At 36.9% G+C, this 21,361-nt stretch overlaps 2 protein-coding genes across 2 annotated transcripts; both read left to right on the forward strand.

Annotated features, from left to right (window-relative positions):
• Nucleotides 1-305: 305 nt before the first annotated feature.
• LOC116303338 (uncharacterized) lies at nucleotides 306-12,498 on the forward strand. The gene is made up of 12 exons (XM_031712868.2): nucleotides 306-570; nucleotides 677-810; nucleotides 914-1,003; nucleotides 1,168-1,444; nucleotides 3,058-5,501; nucleotides 5,868-6,309; nucleotides 7,229-7,516; nucleotides 7,950-8,708; nucleotides 9,355-9,551; nucleotides 9,969-10,088; nucleotides 10,676-10,933; nucleotides 11,181-12,498. The coding sequence occupies exons 1-12, from the start codon at nucleotides 462-464 to the stop codon at nucleotides 11,352-11,354; spliced, it is 5,292 nt and encodes a 1,763-aa protein (XP_031568728.1). The 5' UTR covers nucleotides 306-461; the 3' UTR covers nucleotides 11,355-12,498.
• A 419-nt stretch (nucleotides 12,499-12,917) lies between these two features.
• On the forward strand, nucleotides 12,918-21,130 carry LOC116303341 (uncharacterized). Its single transcript, XM_031712871.1, has 19 exons — nucleotides 12,918-12,999; nucleotides 13,227-13,353; nucleotides 14,449-14,503; nucleotides 14,596-14,689; nucleotides 15,035-15,102; nucleotides 15,446-15,517; nucleotides 15,954-15,985; nucleotides 16,290-16,352; nucleotides 16,769-16,844; nucleotides 17,427-17,524; nucleotides 17,790-17,845; nucleotides 17,976-18,063; nucleotides 18,204-18,254; nucleotides 18,562-18,649; nucleotides 18,916-18,977; nucleotides 19,067-19,169; nucleotides 19,506-19,652; nucleotides 19,975-20,070; nucleotides 20,661-21,130. Exons 1-19 carry the CDS (start codon nucleotides 12,930-12,932, stop codon nucleotides 21,042-21,044), a joined length of 1,830 nt encoding a protein of 609 aa, XP_031568731.1. The 5' UTR covers nucleotides 12,918-12,929; the 3' UTR covers nucleotides 21,045-21,130.
• The last annotated feature ends 231 nt before the right edge of the window (nucleotides 21,131-21,361 follow it).

Genomic DNA, 21,361 nt, shown 5'->3' on the forward strand with positions numbered 1-21,361 from the left:
AAGAAATAAGTCGGAAAGAAGGGATGAGAAGAAGTTAGTAAAAAATAAAGGAAGGACGGGAAGACGCAAAAAAACGTCAGAAGCAGAGAATGATTTTGGGGAGGTTACGTTTGAAGCAAAAACGAATAGAGAAGATCGCGTCTAACCACCCTTACTGCCCCCGTTTGCGTAAACCTAGATCTGCCTAGAGCAGTAAGCCGGATGGTGCTGAAATTAGAAGGGAGATTAAGGGCAATTAAACTCGTGGGTTGCCTTTGGTTATGATTGCGCGTGATGCATGTTGGGTAATAGTCGGTCACCCCAAGCGTGCAATGGCTGGTGGGCTGCCATCGTCTGTGGCGCGTGTATGAAGAAGGCAAAATAATGTGGAAATAGTCCTGTTAAAACAACTCTTTTTTTCGCATCATTCCAGAAACAAACAGTGGTAAATCAGGCCTGAAGGACTAATGTGATGAACGGCAATGTCATATGAACCGCCAGGGTTCAGCAGAAAGTCTGTTTACGGCCATGAAAAACTGTACGAAAGTAGCAGCAAAGTTGGGTCGACATTTCTGAGCTCTGAGAAGCCAGGCATGTATTTTGTATTTACATTCAAAAAATCCAGCGTTTTTAACATCTTATAGGAGTTTTATCTGTTGTTTTGTAATAATAGTTTGAGTTTGGTTGGTGTTTTTAGTTGCTAATGGAGCTGGGAGATCGCTAAGCCGTCAAGAGGATGTAAAACAAAGGCGAAACTACAAGCTCCTTATAGATCCTGCTTTGAAGAAAGGATCACAGAAAATCTTCAGATATGATGGTGAATTTGATGGGGTAAGACTTCTGCATTCCTCTCCTTGAACCTTCGAACTTCAAAATATGAAATCAAAATTGTTTTAAGTCTAAACTTGTTGATTATACTGTATTCCGTTCATAGCAAAGTCCAATCATCCCAAGAGATCCTCGTTCAAGAAGAACCAGAATATGGACGTTAAACAAAGCTGATTTACCAGTTCCAAATTTCAAGGTTTGTGTTTATTGACCTTGATCTTTTCTCAGGTTTCTCTTTCCGTCTGAATCCGTTGTTTCCTGATTAAAGTTGATAATTGATTAGTTATAAAAACGATTCACTGTCTGATTGGTACAGGGCTAATTGTACGGGAAAAAACACCAACTTTTTTGTATTTTCAGGTCGATAAGTATTATGTAGGCACTCCACCTCAAAGAGAAGTAGTCTTTACAGGGTTAAATGACAATGTCGACCGAAAATTCCTCCAAGAGATGTGCTTAAAGTACGGCAAAGTCGAGAACATCAAGATCTACTACGATCCTCTGACAAAAAAGCACACCGGAAAAGCAAAAGTGACCTTCGACTTAACAAAATCAGCCAAACTCGCCTGTTCCAAGCTCGATGGCTGCTCTGTCATGGGGAATATAATCTCAACTCAGCTTGAACCGAATTTAAAAGGTATCTGGCGATTATGCAAGCTATGTTCAAGCAATCACTGTAGATATTGATCGGCGTGTTATTCACGCAATATGAATGTAAACAAAAGCGTCTGGTGACTGCCGGTGCTATTTATAGATTCATGTACAAAATCAAAGTCTTAAATCAAACATAAGTCAATTAAATTTTTTACACAGCTGTTTGACACCTTAAAATGTAAAAATTCCAGTGAAGTTCCAATATCAAAGGCCAAAATAAATTTGACATTTATTTGACCTAATTTTTAGTATCAGTTAATAATCATATTGTAGACATAGTCTAAACTAACTGGCATGTCATTTGAATGGTGTTTAAAGTTGTCATTTCTGATTGCTAGATTGCACATTAGCAAGTCTTATTTCAGTTGGTAGACCTAAAATATATATTTGTCTGGTGTTTTTTTTTTTTGGCTTCTTAAAATATCAGTGGCAAAGTTATATAAATATATCAAAAACTTTTACAACTAAATTATTTTAATGTTGTAGAATTACTACTTGAAAATAAAGACTTGGTTGGTTGGTATGTTAATGGTACCAACATAATAATGGATTGATTACTATCATGTGTATAGGATACTTATTCAATTGAAGTTCCTACCTGTAGCAATATTCCAGTTATCTCTAATTAAAGGCTAGAAATTTTGCTATATTTTAGGTACAGTAATGTGAATTGGTTTCCTAGTAACAATCATATCATAAGTTTGGAAATTTAGACATCTACTGATATAAGAGGATATTACATGAGCGCGCGGAGATACGCGCGGAAATTTATCTTCGAGTGTTGAAAAGACGTCGTTCGCTGTGCTCACTCGTGAGAGATTTTCAACACAAGAAGATGCATTTCGTATCTCCAAGCGCCCATGTAATATTCTGTTTATTATATATTTATCCATAAAATTAACTTAATAAGCTTTTTATCATTATAAAAAGTTTTTATTCATAAACTAATAACTTAATAAGCCTTTTCACAGTTTAAGAATCGATTCCACTGAGCTTGCGATTTTATCCCGAATTTCTACCTTCTTTTGTCTAAAGCTTCTTTTGTTCTTAATTAAACAAAAGAAGGTGAGAAATTCGGGATAAAATCGCATGCGCAGTGGAATCAGTTCTTAAACTATGAAAAGGCTTATTACACATGGTAACGATATTTTCACATGTGAAAATAACGTGTTATTTTCACATGTGAAAATATCAGTTTTTCAAAAAGGAGAAATATAGGTATTTTATGGATAATTATATGATAAATATATATTTATTTTTTTCCGGTCCGGTATCCTAAAAAATCGTGCATTCTGATTGGCTGTTTGAGCGGGCGGTATTTTGTAAGTATCTGCCCGCGCGCGCGGTCCGGTATCCTTTGCCGCTAAACGACAACACAAAACGATTACCAAAACAAGTAAAAAAAATACGGGAAAAAAATAAATAAGTTATTTACCGTCCTATAGTCGGTCCGGATAGGAAAAAACTGTGCCCTCGGTCTTGAACACGGACCTTGGCCTAACGGCCTCGGTCCGTATATTCAAGACCTCGGGCACAGTTTTTCCCTATCCGGACCTCCTGGCCGGTAAATAACATATATATATTTTATATTTTCAGGATTAGCATCACGTCTGAAACAACAGAAGAGCCTAGAGAAACCACCATTCCTGAACACCAACAAACCAACCCTTCACTATCCAACACCACCATCAACCAACTCTCATTCACCGTCCTTAGAGAGTAGCTTGTCTACTTCAAGTACTCCCAAAGTTTCTCGACCTGTAGACCCAAGAATCAGAAATCCCCCAACACCAGTAACACCACCTCTTCTAGACGTGAACTCTTCTATGCTCAGCTCAAAATTACAGCAGCGATCAAGCTTGAGCTCACAGTTGTCTCTTTCTGGTCATGGGTCGGTATTTTCAACATCACTATCTTCATCAAGTTCTTTTGAACCTATTTCACCGCCACCTTTGCCAAAAAATATTGTACCCCGCCCAATTGAAGACACACCCATTGAAGGTGCACCACCACTACCTCCACCAGTTGAACAGACTTCATCGTTTCTTAACTATGAAGACATATCACCTGAACAAACATATTCCCCTGAAGACAAAGCCAAAAAAGTGTCCAGCACACAGGAAGCCCCGAAAACAACAACAAGCAAGACATCAGGAAGATCAACTTGTGATGAATCGAAAATTGGCAAAATGATTGAAAATTTGAGGAAAGATTCAGCATGGTGCAGCCCCTCTAGGGATCACAGTAGATCACCCAAGAGTGACAAGTATAGCAGTCGGGAATACAGAAGTCATGATTCCAGACATTATAATGATTACGATGATAAGGGAGATAGACATCGGGATCGCTATGGCGATTACCACCGGGATTATCGGGACGATAAAGACTACAGCTCACGAAGAGATAATAAAAGATCTGACGGTAGTAGATATTCTGGTCGCAGCTCAAGTTATAAACACCATGAGACATGGAAGGATTCTCACAATGATTACAAGTCACGCAAAAGTGATTATAGTAGGAGTAGTTATCGGGATGATTATAATGATAGAAAACATGGTGATAGACAAAAAGACAACTCAAAGTATAAGAAGAGTGACAGATACACTACAAGTCCAAGAAGACCAGAGGACAGGGATAGGTATTCTGGAAGTCCTCGTCATGGGGAAGAAAAAAGGAAATCTGATTCAAATGAAACGCATGGAAAGGAAGATTTGAGAACTCGAGAATGGCATTCCAGGAAGTCACCAAATGACTATACTGAAAACAAAAATGCAGATACTTGTGTGTCAAGTCGAGAAGAAAGGAGAAGTGTTTTTAGAACTGAAAGGAGCCTCTCACCTCAAAAAATAGGCAAGTCTCCTGTTGCATCATCTTTGGGGAGCCCAAAAGAATTGCAGCCAGATCCTCCATTACTTGGATATTCTTCAGGCAAGAGTCATAGTTTAGATAATTATGAGACTAATGCTTATGGAGTTGTTTCTGTAGAGGGATCTAATGAAGAGCCATTCCCACCTGGAGAAGAAAAGTCATTTTTCCATGAGCAAGATTTGGAAATATCAAGATTAATGAAACTACCTAATATGCAAGAACCCATTAGAAAACGAAAATTATCTCATGATGCCGAAGATGATAATTCTAGTTCTAAAAGACTAAATATTGATAAAAGAGGTACTCCTTTTAGTGAATCAGAGAGTGAGACAAACACAACTGACTTGGTAAGTCTTGGAGACTTCAGAGGTAGCCAGCAAGCCTCAGAGACTAGAGATAAGAAAGGAGGTGTTATAGATACAGAACTTAATGGCACAGATGATACAACACATGCTGATATGCTTCAAGTTGAAGATATATCACCATGCCAGTCACCTTTGGGAGTGACCGTCGTCACTGGTAATACAGTTGTGAAGTTATCAGACTCTAATAATCTTTACTCTGATATCGAAGCGAATGAAGATACTGAAACAGAGATCAAAAATGATGGACAGAATGATGATGATGATGATATGTCACTCTCATCTATCAGTTCAAATGAGGATACCTTTGAGCTTAACGAACCTTCAAAAAAGATATCCCCTAAAAACCAACCTGTCAGCCTTCCACCCCCAAATATCTTCCAATATCCACCAGCAATTATCCCTCCTCCTGTTATGTATAACCCTCTTGTCCCTCCCCCTGGTATGCCATTTCCACCACCCCCTCTTCCACCTATACCAGGAATGCCACCCCCTATCCCTCCCCCAACTCTTCCACATATTATCCCACCTCCCTCAGTGCTTCCTTCAGTACAGCCTGCCTCGGTACCCTATCCAAGCACCTATCCTCTGCACCCAAGATTGTCTTGTGGTTATGGCCAGGGATTTGAGTATAGACCAACTAAGCAAGAGAAACTGTGGAACTGGAAGAGACAGATTATTGATGTAGTATCAGGTGTGGTTCGCAATGAACTTGATGCAGTCCTTTCCCGAGATGTCTTTCGAAAGCTTGTGGAAGCATCGGCTTTTAAATCTCTGGAGGCTTGGTGGGAGAACCAATGCAAACCAAAGGTAATTTATTTATGTTTTCAATTGTCTCTACCTGAAAAAAGGCCAAGTTTACAGTCAGATTGTCCTGGATAATATCCAAATGGTCCTGGATAATTATTTGTAATTGCTGACTAGTGTGTTTATACTAACATATATACAAACAAGTATGAGGACTTTATTATTTGTCTTGGTAAACAAATCTGTGAAGCATTAGACAGTCAGGATTTCAATACAGTAGGTTGAGCTATATAAATAGACATTATTTGTATTGTAGGGTTTTTGTTTCTTGAATCCATATTACTTTAGCTTTAGATATCAGTAAAGATGAGTGGAGGACATTATTTCATATTGGTTTCTTAATTTCTTGAATTTTTTTATGTACATCAGATTACCCCTTCTGTGCCCAGTACTCTACAACAAACATCCACAGTTGCCCATCCAAGTTCATCAACTCCCTCAACGCTACTTGGTCCAAGTCCTTTTGATCTATCACACAGCATGGCTATGGGCCTCAGAGCCTCTCTTCCAAAGCTACCCTCATTTAAACGTCGTGCTCCAGAACCAAAACCAGATGCCAAGAAAACAAAAGAACTTGCCAAATCACTCTTGGGCAAGACTGTTGAAAGTTCATTATCTCTTAAAAGAAGAAGGGCATATGATTCAGAATCTGAACATGACACAGAAGTGGAACTGTCCAGCCGTGAGGGAGATAAGAGACCAAGAACAGTGAGTAGTTTAGTTGATGATGGCGATGATGAGAGGAGTCAGTCACCATGGCAACATCTAGATGATGCAGCACCTCCTGCAATGGATGTTCGAATTTCTAAAGGTACATTGTTTTTTTTTAAACACATACTTTAAAATAATGATTTGTGTAGATATAGCACTAAAATCCTACTTGCGTTTGGGAAAAAATGGGTGGTTTGTGCTGCTAATGTTCCTGCTGGGCTTAGCGTTGTATGTTAGCAAAGTTGTTTGCTGTTTCTCTCCTGTGCTTCAAGGGTGTTTCTTTGGGTTGACCGGTTTTTCTACCTTCTAAATTCCAATTTGGTCTTTTCTGAGGAAATATTATCTATATGAATAAATTGGCTATATTCTTTATAACTACCAAGTTGTGGCAGGGGAAGAGTTTATTGAGTTTCCACCAAGCATCTTAAGCCAAGAGGATCATGGATAACGGGGTTCTTGTATAGCGCATTTTACATGTTCTCAATGCGCTTCACAATCATGATCAGTGGAGGACTTTACGGGTTGCGTATTTAGGCGCTAGTAGCAGCCGTGCAGCTTACAATCATGAGTGATTTGTTAGTAAATTAGTATTAATGCCTCCAGATTGGGATAGGCTGTTGAACCGGGAAACAATCCCCTACTCTTATACGGATAATTCAACAGGTTCTTTTATGTCCCCCATTTTACTGTAGGTTAGGAAGGGTTGAGAGTGATGACGTATAACAGAGCATCGCTGATAGAGTGCAAGGGTGTGCATTGTGCACTATTAACCTAGAATCGCACAAATTGCACTATGAACCTTTTCACGCAGCGTTCATGTTTATTCTCATGAGAATAAAAATATTTGCTACACTGGAATAAGTTTATTCTCGAGCAGTTGAATTTGGGGGTCACAAGTTGGAATCTGTTATTCAAACCAACATGGCTGCTGTGTGATAAAGTATTGACCATGTTTAGTGATGAATGGTTAAATAAAGATATTGTACTTGGTGTAAAATTATTTCTAATTAATATTGTAGCTACCGACAGACGAGTCAGTACAGGTTCATCTTTATACAAGACCATATACTCCAGTGAAAGTGAAGATGAAAGTGAGAGTGAAGCAGAAACAGAAGAAAAGGAAGAAAGTGAAGATGAGCAGGCGGAAAGTGAAGAAGAAAGGGAAGAATATGAAAGTGAAACTGAATCCAGTGAAGAAGAAAGTGGAGAGGAATCAGATGAAGAAGATTCAGAGGAAAGCGAAGAAGAAGAGGAAGAAAAGGATAATGAAAAAGTGGAAGTTGAATTTAAGAAACCAATTCTATCAGGTAAAAGTGTAGCAAAACACCTGGTTACACTTCTTCTAAAATATAAAGAGTTTCTTTCTTTTCCAGCTTTCCTTTTCCTTTTCTTTCATTCATTCTATTATTCGTTTAGTCTTTCTTTCTTCCTTGCCTCCTTCCTTTCTTTCTTGTCTTTACTGCATTGTCATGCACTTTATTTCAGTCTATTTTTATTTCACTTATTTTTCATTTTTTTCTTCTAGTAATCTTACTTTACCTCCACCTTTTTTTAAGTTAAATTTTCAAATTTATTTATTCATTTCCCCAGTTTCATACATTATTTAACTGATTCAACCTTCTATGCTATTTCCTTCAAACAATCATTGCAAACGATAATACTTCAACTTGAAATAATGATGCTTGAAGGCAATAGAGAGCATCTCCAATATCAAACAATTATTTAATTTTATCTTCTCAGATGATGCTGAAGAAACAGATAGATCTTTCTCAGGTACATCCCAAAGTCAAATGCCTGAAAGTGAAATTTCTGATTTTGATAAGGAGGACATTGACACAGCAGCCATTAAGAGTACAGTTGAAACCATTACTCTATCACAGACAACCAATTATGACACAACTTCAGGGCTTGCAATACAACCTAGAATTGACAAAATGGAACTCTTTGAAAAAGACTTGACTACAGATACAGAAACAATAGTGTCTGAAGAAGAAGTTCGACCACAAACAGACAAAGAGGAGGAGAAAACAACTCCTGTGTCAGCAGAAGAGAAGGAACAAGAAAAGAAAGTTGACAAAGAAGTGGAAGAAATCACAGACAAACCGGAAGACAAGCCTTCATTAACACCGCATATTCAGTCCATTGCTTCTCTTGTTGAACTGGATCACTCCTATGGCTTGGTGTGCCGAGAGGAGACCCCACCTATTGATGTCATCACTGTCGACCAGGAAACACCTGATTCAAAATTCACTGTCATTGAGAAAGAATTCCAGGAAGAGTTAGAAGACTTAAAAGATGGTAAAAAAGTGAAAGCAGAGAAGAAGCTTCCTAAGCATGTCTTTCCCGTTCGAAGTTTTGAGCAAGATGATGAACTGGTTTATGAGTTCCTCAAAAGTGGTTTGGATTATGAAGATGCTCACTTCTTGAAAGTAGGGTTTGATCAGCTGGTCCAGGTGTGCTCGGATTCTGTTGTTGGAGCCAAATGGAGTTTCCATCCTGATATCCTTTACAAACAAATAACCATAAATTTGCATTATGTATTTATTGCTTTGTACATGTATTAGTTCTTTTTCTCTCTTTGTTTCTTTGCATTTTTCCTTCCTTCTTTCTTCCTCGTTTTCCTTCTTTTTTTTTCTTATTTGCTGTTATGACCTGCCCATGCTGTTATGACATGCCCATACTGCTATGACATGCCCATGCTGTTATGGCCTGCCCATACTGTTATGACATGCCCATACTGTTATGACATGCCCATACTGTTATGACATGCCCATACTGTTATGACATGCCCATACTGTTATGACATGCCCATACTGTTATGACATGTCCATGCCGTTATCACTTGCCCATGCTGTTATGACATGCCCATACTGTTATGACATGCCCATACTATTATGACATGCCCATACTATTATGACATGTCCATGCTGTTATCACTTGCCCATACTGTTATGACATGCCCATACTGTTATGACATGCCCATACTGTTATGACATGCCCATACTGTTATGACATGTCCATGCTGTTATCACTTGCCCATGCTGTTATTTGTCAGCGATGTTCAGGATTTGATCTACATAATTTGCGTGAGCTTGCAATCAACAGAAGTAGAAAATATATAATATATTTCCTTAATTGTGCCCACTAACTGCTCAGCCTACCAGCACTCCAACACTCAAACGCCGAAGACAGAAATCCGAAGTGGGTGTACGTCTACACGTTACTGGAAGTGCTCGATCTGAAGGGTACTACAAGATAGACAGCAAAGAAAAAGCAAAATATGCGGAGAGTGTGCAGGGGATCGTGCAGCATGAGAAAAATATTGCCACAATAGAAGAACCAGTGAGTATATTAAATTCAGCCTAGTAGTCAGCAATGTAATTCATGCACCAGGCGATTGCCCTATTTCATAATGACGTCACGGTTTACAAGCTTACATCGGCTAAAATGATAGAAATTAAGGCTAATTTAAGCTTAATTCTCTTCTTTCGAGATATTTAGCGTAATATTTAGTTGTTCTAGCCTTCACCAGCTCATAAACCAAATTTCATTGTGATTTAAGATGTGTTGTCATTCCATCCCCCTCCAGCGACCATGTTCCCTAGCGTTAAAACAATGTTTTGTTTTGATGTGACGTCATTATGAAATAGGGCAATTGAAACTCTCACAGGGGAGGGGGTGGGTGTCCAGCTTGGCGCGCAAGTATTCTGACGTGTAATAAAACAGTAAATAACGTTGCTATAATATTTTCTTTCTTAGAAACTCGACGCAAGCAAAGGAAAGCAGCTGTCTCGCGAAAACCGCGCGATGCAGAGACGTTTACAGTCGGCTGTCTGCAACGAAGACTTCGGCGACATCCTTAAGTTCAACAAACTTCGGGTAAGAATGGAGAACTTGATTTCCCTTTCTTTGAATTTTCTATCTTTAGACAAATTATAGGGATTGTATGTGGTTTCTTTTTTTGTTTTCAATATCTGCCGTTGTCGTTGTTGCTGTTGTTGCTCTTATGCTTCTATTGCTGTTGCTACTGCTGTTGTTACTTTTTATTTTTGCTATTGTTGTTGTCGCTGATAATGTTGATGATGCTACTGTTCTGCTGGTATTTCTTTTGTTGTTGCTATTTTTGTTTCTGATCTGCTGTTGTTGCTGCCGTCGTCTTTGTTGTTGTTGCCGCTGTTCATTGTTGCTACTGCTGTGAATGCAACTGCTGTTATTTTCGTTACTGATGCTGTTTTTGGCGCTGTCGTTTCTGCGGTTGTTGCTGCTGCTGTTGATACGGTGTCAAAATGTACGTCTCGGAGATATTAGCATGTTATATTTCAACTTTGAATTCCAGTTTAAGTAAAAATTATTGTTTATTGTATTGTATTGTTTTCCATGGTCTAAGTTCTTATTTACCACGGTAATTAGCCAATAAAAAAGCCAAGTGATAGTTCGATTTACACAGTACATTTTCTCTTTATCAGGTGCGTAAGAAGCAACTGAAATTCGCAAAATCTCCAATTCACGACTGGGGTCTGATTGCTCTAGAGCCGATCGCCGCAGATGAGATGGTCATCGAGTACCTTGGAGAGATGATTAGACAGGTTATAGCCGATAATCGCGAGAGAAGCTACGAAAGGAAAGGGATTGGTAGCAGTTATATGTTCAGGCTGGATGAGGACACCATCATCGACGCTACTGTTAAAGGAAATTTTGCACGTTTTATTAACCACTGTTGCGATGTGAGTATTTCGAAACTACATTGTTGGATTCAAGTAATTAAATGATGAGGGAATGAATAGATAAGTTCATAAAGGAACAGAGGGGTGAATAAAGGATCGATTGAAATGTAGGTATATTAATAGAGAATATGAAAGAATGACGAAGCATTGAAAATTGGAAGGGTTAAAACCAAAAACGCTTAAGTTATTATTATCATCATTATCATTATTCGAAATAGCTGAACTTCTTTTTGAATTTTTTCTACAGCCAAACTGTTACGCCAAGGTAATTGCATTAGAAAACGAGAAAAAAATCGTGATCTACTCCAAACGAGACATCAAAGTCAACGAAGAAATAACATACGACTACAAATTCCCTTTGGAAGACGAAAAAATCCCTTGCTTATGTGGTTCTCCCGGCTGCAGAGGAACTTTAAATTAATCCAGAACTCCAAGTATATTTATTTACAGCTTCGTTTTGGGGAGCACACATTTGTTTGTATAAAAATGTTATGAGTCTAAATAACGATTTTAGATACAGTACTTCTAGTCATTGCAGATGTGATACCCAGAGGATGGACTAGAGTATACAGGGTTTTCACGGCAGCTATGTCGTAGGGCAGGAGCAATGAAATGTTTCTCCTTGACAAGAGATTTCATTCTTCAGGCGAGGAATTGTCTACTGTTTTACTCACAGCATTCCTGCGGTAAAACTCTCATTTCAGCGCCATTGGTCGCGGTAAATTAAAATGAAGTATTTTAGAACTTCCTTTTGCATAACTTCAATGGGATTCTCTTTCCTTTATCTTTCACTAATAATTCAACACATTCCAGCTCAGCAGTTCACATATATTGTATTCTGTACGAGTGTAAAACTGAAACCACACGCGGTACGGAATAGACCTTTTTACTGATACGGCGGCCACCTTCTATTATGGGATGCCGAGGGGCAAACATGTCGAAAATTTATAAAAAATAGAGTGGCGGGGTTACGTTTTCAAATTATTTAAAGTCTTGGTGTTTCACATATTGTTCCAACTACCAGCACATTCCGTGTTTTTTTTTTTTTGTTGTTGTTGTTGTTGTTTTTTTGTTGTTGTTTTTCTTATTGGAAAGCGTAAAGTTATATAAAAAGACGTCTAGACAGCTGTGCAGTCTATAAATTTTCCAATACTTGCCCCCTCGGCATCCCATAATGTCTTAATGGAATTCCAGATGGTCGTCGTATCGGTAAAAAGGTCTATTAATCGAACCAATCCCAGGGCGTAAGGTGCATAACTCTTGTTACGTGTGTTTTTCTCAATCATACAAAATTTCCTCTAAGAAATCTTGCAATGACTGCAATAACATTCTCTGAAAAGGTTTCCGTCTGTGAGCTTCCATAAAATACCGCTAGCCTCGTTGGAACATGATCTATATTAGTCTGTTTGGGATTACGTATCTCTTATATAGGTTCTGTATTGATACTGTGCACTAAACTCGTAAGTGTACATATAGAGTATAATATACGTGAAATCCATTGAAAAAACTTTGATATCCTAAAATATTGTATATACTTTATATGCCAAATAAATGGTTTGTTTTCAGAGCGTCTCCTGGTTTTTAAGAAATGGTCAAATCGATCTCCCTTTTCCATTGATATAACCTTAAGCTAAGATTTGCGCTCTGATTGGCTGATTACCTATGAAAAAGAAATCATGGATAGTGTATGCTGACGTCAATGTTTAGGCAAAAAAAAAAAAGATCCTTGAACTTTTGAAATGCTCTTATCTTTTTCCTAATAGAGGTTTTTCAAAACTTACAAAAACATTTGAGATTCTTTATATAACAACTTGCAAGTAACAGTCAAATGGTTGGTTGTGGATTTCTCCCTTTTCTACTTTTATCTAAAGCTCATGAGTAAAAGCGTTTTAAAGTAGGTTCCTGGAGTTTTTTACAATAGGTGTTGTGGCAGGTATTGTGTTGGAGTTCCTGTGGTGCTAATAGCACGCGGAAGAATGGAACTTCTATCTTCAAGATGGCGGACAAAATCTCTTCGATAAACGCGAAAAAATTCGTCTCTCTTTTGGCCTCTCGCTTTAAAGAAGGTATATGAAAAAAAGGTCAATTTATCATTTTTATTACCATGAATTGTATTGGGATAATTATTTGGCCGAAAATATTTATAAGAAGAGATTTTTAGTCGTTTTTTTGTGGCGTTTCACCATCACGTGGAGCACTTGTGCATATGATATTTTTGAAATATCTTGGAATATAGTTTCATTCATTGTATGATTCTTTCTCAACAATCTGATATTTTTATGCATTTACACAGATCAACAGAGCATTGATAATGAAGAGCTGAGATCATACTTTACTGATGCCGTGTCTAACTTACCAAAGAGTAAAGTGAAGACTTGTTTACAGAAGGAATTCAATGTTCATTTTAAGCACTTGTCTAGGTAATTCCTATCAGCATTAATATTAATGTTATAAGTATCATTAGCTTGCCCAGCTCTTCCCAGAGGTTTCTCACTGATCTTCTTATCTTTTTATTTACTAACATTACTGATTGGATATTTTCTAATCGATGAATCAATGTTCATCAATAAAATTTGGCTTTAACTAAGTAAAATATCCTAAATTTCCATGCTAGTCTTCCTCGTTGGCGATTCTTGGCAGAGAGCCGGTCTAGACAGTTTTCTTTGTGGCGCATATAAAATTATGTCGTCCAGTAACCTAGCAACCCATCAAACAAAAGACATTTTTGGCTGCTCTTTTTTTATTTCATGTATATTCATGGAAGACACTCAGTTTTGTCATAGAGCTGGCCCATGTGGCAGCGTCATACAGTAAAGCAACTCTACAACATACAGCTCAGCATCAGTTTTGTAATCTTTAAAAAGCTCACAAAATATTTAATGAGAGAAATTAAGACATGAATTCTTATCGAAAAAAAATTAATAACAATGCATGATAATACTTGTGTTCTGGTATCAATGGCCCGTCAAGTTCCTTAAATTTGGATGTGTACACAACCTTGAGAAAATGGTCTCTAGCCCAAGGAATTTTTCAATTTGCCATTAGTTAAAAATAGGTTTTTGGTAGATGGCAATCAAGGGGTTTCAATAACATTGTCAGAGAACACATGTCTATGGAATGTAATAGAAATGCCTTGATTAGTATTTACCAAAACCTACTTCATCATGACAACTATTCTCACAGGGGGCTTATTACAGTGGATGATTAGGTAAATCCAGTGGGGTAAATCTATCAATTTTTTCAAGCAATCATCCACTGTAATAAGCTAAGGCACAGCACAGCTAGCGCGCACGGTATCTGACGGGCTCAAGTTTATTCATATTATGTACAGCGGTAAATAATTTAAAACAAGATGGCGGAGCAACAAAACAATTTCGTAAACAATGAAAGATAAGTGGCCCCCCTCTGCCCCCTGTGTATTCTGTACATGTCACAAGTTTATAACTTAACTTGAATCTTCTCCCAAAATTGATTATTGATTTAATAATTTACTTGTGTTTTTTTTTTCTTTCTAGTATTTTAAATGTAGTTCCAAAAATACCAAAACAGCATAAAGATGCATCTCAAAAGGTACATGTAACTTAATTATTAGTAGTACTTTTTAAGGAAATAAAAGAATTAATTGTTGATATTTTAAATTGTTTTTTATTTTTTATTTTCAGACTTTTAAATTAAACCTTTATGCTAGAGATGGACTAGAAAGAGCATTTGAAGTATTAAGGGAATGTAGATCAAATGAAGAAAAAGATAGAATATGTGAGTTTATTTACTTTTGATTTATCAATACAACCATTTTATCCATGTATACCAGACATTTATCACTTACATATCCAATCATTTGTCCTTTCATTCGTCCATCCACTGGTCCAAGCCATTCTTTCATCTACTGGGGAACATAGTTTCAATAAACTTAACGTAACTTTTTTTAAGTTCTTAAATTATATGTATATATAAATTTCTTTTTTTTTTTTTTGAAACCTTGTAAAAAAATAAAATGTTATATTAAAGGCATTATTATCTACACAACTATCAATTCAACATCCCATCCATGCACTGATCCCTTCAAAACAGAATATTCATTGTCATTATTACTATTTACAGATAAAAGTTTCCAGGCTTGTTTTCCTTATTTTACCAATACAAAAAAGATATTTGCTACTGTAAGAGAGGTAAGTACAAATCATACATTATTATATACACCAATTCTCCAAGAGTTTGACCCTTTGAAATATTATATTTATATAGTATTAATACATATTTAGCTAGGGCAATGACTTGATAACATATTTTATTACATTTTGTGCACCAAAACGTTCTTGAATATCTTGTGTGGCTTTTTAGCAAGTTTGAAGTTAATTGGCTCCTTGTTTATTGTTTATTTCTTCAGCAAAAATAACACAGAAACATATTGGATATATATCCAATAAATGTCAAAATGTTTGAGATTTAATGTGTATATAGTAACAAAAATGTTCAATGATAAGAGTTGTAATAATTTGATATTTATCTCAGGTGGAAACAAGTTATGACCTGTCATCAGTTCAGAAATGTATAGAAATGACTATTGGTTGTCATACTATGAAAGTGAGTATCCTTTACAAGTGTCTGAGTAACAACATGGCCAACATTGCCTTCGATTCAGAAAACTACTTTATGTAATCAGTTAAGAACTTGCCATCTTTTGATTGTGTTGCTCTTCCATTGGCTGTTTTGAGGTCACAAATCAGGGCTCAAATTGAAATAGCATTTGAATGGAAAAATGGCCAACATTGCCTTCGATTCAACTGTTTATCCATTTTGTCCTTCCCAGAAACCTACTTCATTTGATCATGCAGTTCTTTGCATTATCTTTAGATGTATGGAGCATGCATAATGACTGTTTCAAGGCTAAAAATAAAATAGCCTCTAAGGAGAATAAAACTGACATGCATTGCCTTCAATTCAACTGTTTGTCAATTTTGTCCTGATCAGAAATCTACTTCATCTACATAGTAAGCAATGATATGTTTTTCTCCAACAGAGTATCTTGGAGTGTTTGTCATCCGTTTTGGAGTAAGTATAGCTTCTGACTACAGTACATGAAATTGATTTTAATAATAGGTTTAGTGGATATATGTTAGTATTGATTACTAGACCTTTTTATCTTGTTATATTTCCATTTCAGATCACATGTTATTCTCTTGTGAATGCAATTCTTTGTTTAAATTGTATATCATAATATTTCTTTTCAATTGTGCAACCATTACACAAAGAAATAATGGTGTAGGTAACATGACACATGGTCTGAAATGGGAAAACATTACACCCAAGCTAAATAGGTCTATTCTGTTGATAATTTGGGAAACGTCTTTTCCAGAGAGTTTTCTTCAAAGTGTGATGCATGTATCAATGAGCTTGAATCTGATGCCAAAACAAAAAGGTTTGAATATTGTTTTTCCATTAGTAATACAACCATAATTACAATCCTTGTCAATATAATATAGTATGCAAGGAATTGTCATATTGATGAAATAGGTTTTGCTGGACGTCAAGCAAGGTGGTTTTATGACATTTGATAGACATTTGCCCTTAAAAACGTTGTGTTTTCTGACAACATCATGGAAACACTTTGATTTACGTTCACCCAACTTTTGTGGCAATGACAAAGTGTACAATTCTAGCCTTGTTATTGAGAAGCACTGCAAGATTAAAACACAGTGAAATGGTCAAAAACACATCATCAGTAACCCAGGGGTAAAATTCTGTGGCTGGTTTCTGGTTTAAGCAACAGAATTTATTTTACCTCTTGGTTTCCAAGGATGTCAAAAATATTCATTCGGTATTTTTGATTTCCAGGGTAAAAGAACTCCAAGATTCTTTACACCAGAATATTGTGCTGATGAATAACAGATGGAAGGCTAGTAGTGATGACGTAAGAGCAACAAATCAATGAAGGAGCAAACAAATCAATGATTAATTACAGTTTAAACAAGTTTTCCTTAATGGGGGGGTTCTCATAATTATAGTGCATTTTTACTTGGTCTAAATGTGCTTTACATCTGTGATAAGCAGAGGATTTTATGGGCTGCATATTTAGGCGCTATTAGCAACAGTGCAGCTTCAATCATGAGTGACATATAAATAATACTTTAAGGTTATGCCTCCAAATTGCGATAGGCTCTTGAACCAGGAGACAATCAGGGCCTACTCTTACAGGAATAATTCAACAGGTTCTTTTATGTCCCCTAGTAAATGCAGGCCTATGGTGTAAAGTCCTAGGCCTTATCAGAGAAGACCTGAAGGCCTAACCATTTGCAGATGATATTAATTACAAAGGCAGCACCTTTCTCCTCAGCTATTTTAACCCTGAGTGTTGGCCAAGCCGAGGCTAGAGCCACAACCTCCTGCACAACAGATCGATGCTCTTATGAACTGAGCTAACCAGTGGTGGTACCTTCCCTTACCAGAGTAACTTATTTCAAAATGTTACTTCAAAGTTTTTTATGTCTTTTAGATTTTAGAAGGAGATGATGTCACTCCAAAAGATTCTTATGAAGATCTGATGGCTGCCATGTTGTCTCTGTATACGGATATGCAGCTTGTTTCATCAAGGTGACTATGAGAGGACTGCAAATAATAGCTTTTGGTTGCTTATGAAAATCTCATGGGATATGGTTGTGCATAACTTTAATAGTGTTTAATCAATTTTTTTGGTTTTCTTTCGTTTTATCCTTCCTTTATTCATTTCTTCCTCGCCAGCCCTTTTTCTTTCTACCTTCTTTTGATCTATTTTTTCCTTCTTACCTTTTCCTTCTTTCTTTCTTTTTTTCTTTTTTTGTATTGTTTATTTTTTTTTTCAATTTTATACTCTTTTCAGCATCAATGAAGAGAGCTGTGTAGAAAACCTGGCAACATTAATTTTTGCTGTTCTTGGTAAGGCAGGTTTTTTTGTACGGTTTGACATAAATGTATAGCAGGATCCAAACTAAAGAAGTATTTACTCTTTTTGGAATAAAAACGTTGACTTCTAAATTTCTGTATTGGATATGCAATGTCTATGTAGGTCATTCACCAGAGCATTGCATGGATGTGTTTTTACAAGTGACACAGCTTGATTGTAACAGTAGTGCAGCGTTAATACCATTATTGAGGTATGTCTCACTGTATGCCTTTTCTATGAATTCGTAACTCTCTGTATTGTTCATTCAGATTGGTTCAAAACTGTGCTTTCTCAGCGTACAACTGTTTCTTCTAATAATGTAATTTCTCTGTTTATATTTCAATTTCACAGGTGCATTCTGGAAAGAAACCAAGGGATGCTCCAAACCACTCAGTACATCAAGTAAGCCTTGGCCCTTATTGTCATATCTGTTCTGTTCTTTTTTTGTTCTTTTCCTTCTATGTTTTACTATTTACTACTATTTTCATTGCTGAGTGCAGATCAAGGCAAACTCTCTCGCCAGGTTAATGGGCAATAGACTACCATCAGTCGTTAGAATATATACATATACATGGGAATCGTCAGAAGGGAACATGGCAATAATTTAGTCCATCGATTGGAGTTTCCAATTTAAAAAAGTATCACATTTTTGTGTCGATCAGCACGTAGCAATGTGGTAATATTTCTAAAATTCCATTATTGTTTTCAGATTTATTTCCTTAGCAAGAATTGGTCTTCAATTATGCTCCTTAGCGTCTTCATCGTCATCTACCAAAACTAAAATTTCTATTCTTAAGGTAAAAAGGAATATATAGCATTAATGTATTTATTGAGAGATTGATCCACGCCTCTTTCATTTGTTCATGCATTCATGTTCATCACGTATGGAATAAAGGCATAGCCAAACTATGTGGACTACAATTTCCTGGGTACGTGCAGTGGTGAAAACACTCGACACTCACAAAACAGTTCCTTTCTGTAATTATTTAGGGGGGTGAGGTTCTCCAGTTTGAGCATTGGTTCCCATTGGCAGTTTTGCAGAGCTGTGCTTTTGTGATTTCAGGTAGCAGAAAAACAGGACGCTCCAGCAAGTTTTGTTTCTTTGGTTTCAAAACACGACAGAAGGTAGTAGTTTAGTGACCTACTTTAGTGACCTACTTTAATTATTCCATTCCCTCCCACCTTTCATTTTATGATCTTGCTCGCTTCTCTAGACTCGCAGAAAGACTCAAACTGTCCAAGAAAATGACTGCTAGTCAAGTGACTTCTCATTTACTTGGCGAACAGCGAGAAGAAAACATGGAAGCTCTTCTTGACGTAAGTAATGAGCGTATACAACATACATGTCACAGCGAGAAGCGCGCGCCTTTGAAAGGGAACATTGTTGCTAAATCGTATTTACCTAAAAGAAACCGTGATTGGCAAGAAGCTCAAAAGCTCAGAAGCTCTTCAAAAGTAAAATTGTGATTTGCAAAAAATTGTTATTGGTCAAATTCATATCTGCCATTTTGGTTGAATTGAACAAAAGATTTGTCTTTAGCCTCTATTGTTATGTGATCCAACATGACCGCATCATCTTTTGATGTTTCTCCTTCTTGGGAATAATTGAAAACCACCAAAAGAAAGTGAAACAATGTCTAACTTCTTTTTTAGTTGGCTTCTGAATCTGGTGGAGAAAGTGATCAAAAACCCACAGAGGAACATGGGCCCACAGACGATGCACAGGGTAACCATCCAACAGATCAGCCACTATTCTTTTTCGACTCGGCTGGTGGGAAAGAAGATGAACAAGAGATAGAGGTAACCCAGAAAACGGTTTTGTGCAATGTGTTTCTGTTGTCTAAGATAGGTTGATTCGTCCCGTGTTATTTCAAACTGAAGACAGGCAGTAAAGATGGCGTGGAAATTTTCATTTTTCAATAACCAAATTTCGCACTTTCATTTAAAATATTCTTTAAGAATTACAACAGGACTAAAAACAGTAGTCTTCGGTGATTTTGAAACATATGTATGGGCTCTCGGAATTTTGTATTTGTGTTTTGCTTTTGTTTGTTTGTGTCTTTTTTAAATCAAATTTTAACCAAATACAATCCAAGAGAAAAAACGTCTGTTTGATTGATAGAGGGTGGAGTTCGAAGAGCATGAAGTAGAAGACGCCATACTACACAGACAACTGAAAACACTCATAGGACAACTTGAAGAGCAATCTGACTTGGAGGTAAGGTTACAATCCGTGGTGTTTCACTTATGTTATTTGTATGGTGTGGCATGATGGTCAATAATAGAGTTGTTGCTGACTTGTGTTCTCGGCAATGTATTGTCATGGTAACCCATGGTGTTCAGGGTTCGTGCTTCTCCTTAAACTCCTTGAAAACTCCTTGAATTTAATTCACGTTTTCAAGGGCACTTGAAAAGCTCTTGAATTTTACGATTTTAGCGAAACTTCTTTAAAACTCCTTGAATTTTTGCTTTGATCATTACTTGCATGGTTCTGAAATAGATCTAGTCAGAAAGATTGGAAAATCTGAAAGTCGGCCATGTGCAACCACCGTTTTGGCATATTTAGCTGAACATACTCCTTGAAAATTCATTTTTGGGTCCTTGTGTACTCCTTGAATAGTCCTTGAATTTTAAGTGGTTACCTCAGCACGAACCTTGGTCGTTGCCTTTGCTACGCATCATCTTTCTTAGCAAACCCCCTATGCATTTAGTACTGACTGAATGAATGAATACATTCAATTCTTCTGGCCAAATTTTATTGTCATTCGTTAAGGAAAGATTCGATCGACTTTATTCTAAATTTCACAGGATGAAGAGATTACCGAAGACTTGTTCGTTATTGACAAGATACCCTCTGAAAAATCCAACCAAAACGATTTAAAAGAAGCGGACGGCGACAATGACCCAACCCAATCCGAGTCTACGAAAGACCAAAGGGCTCTAAATTCTGTGCCAAGTCCTTTGAAGAGGAAACGAGCGGCTGAGGTTATTGATAAAGAAGGAGAAACCGAAGTATGTCATGATGAGGAGGAACAAAACTCTAGCGAGATTGAATCAAAAAAGAAAAGCAAAGAAAGCAAAACTTTTGCAGTTAAGGCAAAGAGAAGGTCCATGATAGAGTCTACTCCAGTTAGGATGGCTACGAGAAGTTCTTCAAGAAGGGCTGCGAAGTCTTACTCAGCCAAGAAATAGAATTCATTTTTGTTCAGGCATGTTATAAACGATTCGAGTTTTTTTAAATAAAATATTTCTTCAAAATGAAGAATGTGCATTTCTAACTTTGTCTTGTTATTCCGTAAAAATTGTTTGCAAGCGCATGTGAATTCCTTTTCAAACCTTTCAAGACATACCAATTTGATAGTCTCTTGACAAGAAACGTAAAAGACTGTTTTTGTTGTTCGTTTGATTAGAGATGTCCGCTGTCACAGAGTTTTCCCCACGATAATCATGAGAAAAGAAATTAGGTCATTATCCGAGATAGTGCCCGTTAAACTAAGGGTGTTCGTTTG

This window comes from Actinia tenebrosa, unplaced genomic scaffold (assembly GCF_029948245.1).
Source record: "Actinia tenebrosa isolate PJP-AT-01 unplaced genomic scaffold, QUT_ActTen_1.0 PGA_scaffold1__47_contigs__length_23844297, whole genome shotgun sequence".
NCBI lineage: Eukaryota > Metazoa > Cnidaria > Anthozoa > Actiniaria > Actiniidae > Actinia > Actinia tenebrosa.

What these genes read in the sequence shown, in the direction of transcription:
- LOC116303341 (XM_031712871.1), top strand. Translation starts at nt 12,930, where the DNA reads ATGGCGGACAAAATCTCTTCGATAAACGCGAAAAAATTCGTCTCTCTT. An exon ending in GGCCTCTCGCTTTAAAGAAG is followed by an intron (nt 13,000 to 13,226) that starts GTATATGAAAAA and finishes GCATTTACACAG; the next exon opens with ATCAACAGAGCATTGATAAT. An exon ending in ATGCAGCTTGTTTCATCAAG is followed by an intron (nt 17,525 to 17,789) that starts GTGACTATGAGA and finishes TACTCTTTTCAG; the next exon opens with CATCAATGAAGAGAGCTGTG.
- LOC116303338 (XM_031712868.2), top strand. Translation starts at nt 462, where the DNA reads ATGTCATATGAACCGCCAGGGTTCAGCAGAAAGTCTGTTTACGGCCAT. An exon ending in ATGATGGTGAATTTGATGGG is followed by an intron (nt 811 to 913) that starts GTAAGACTTCTG and finishes TTCCGTTCATAG; the next exon opens with CAAAGTCCAATCATCCCAAG. An exon ending in TTATTAACCACTGTTGCGAT is followed by an intron (nt 10,934 to 11,180) that starts GTGAGTATTTCG and finishes TTTTTTCTACAG; the next exon opens with CCAAACTGTTACGCCAAGGT.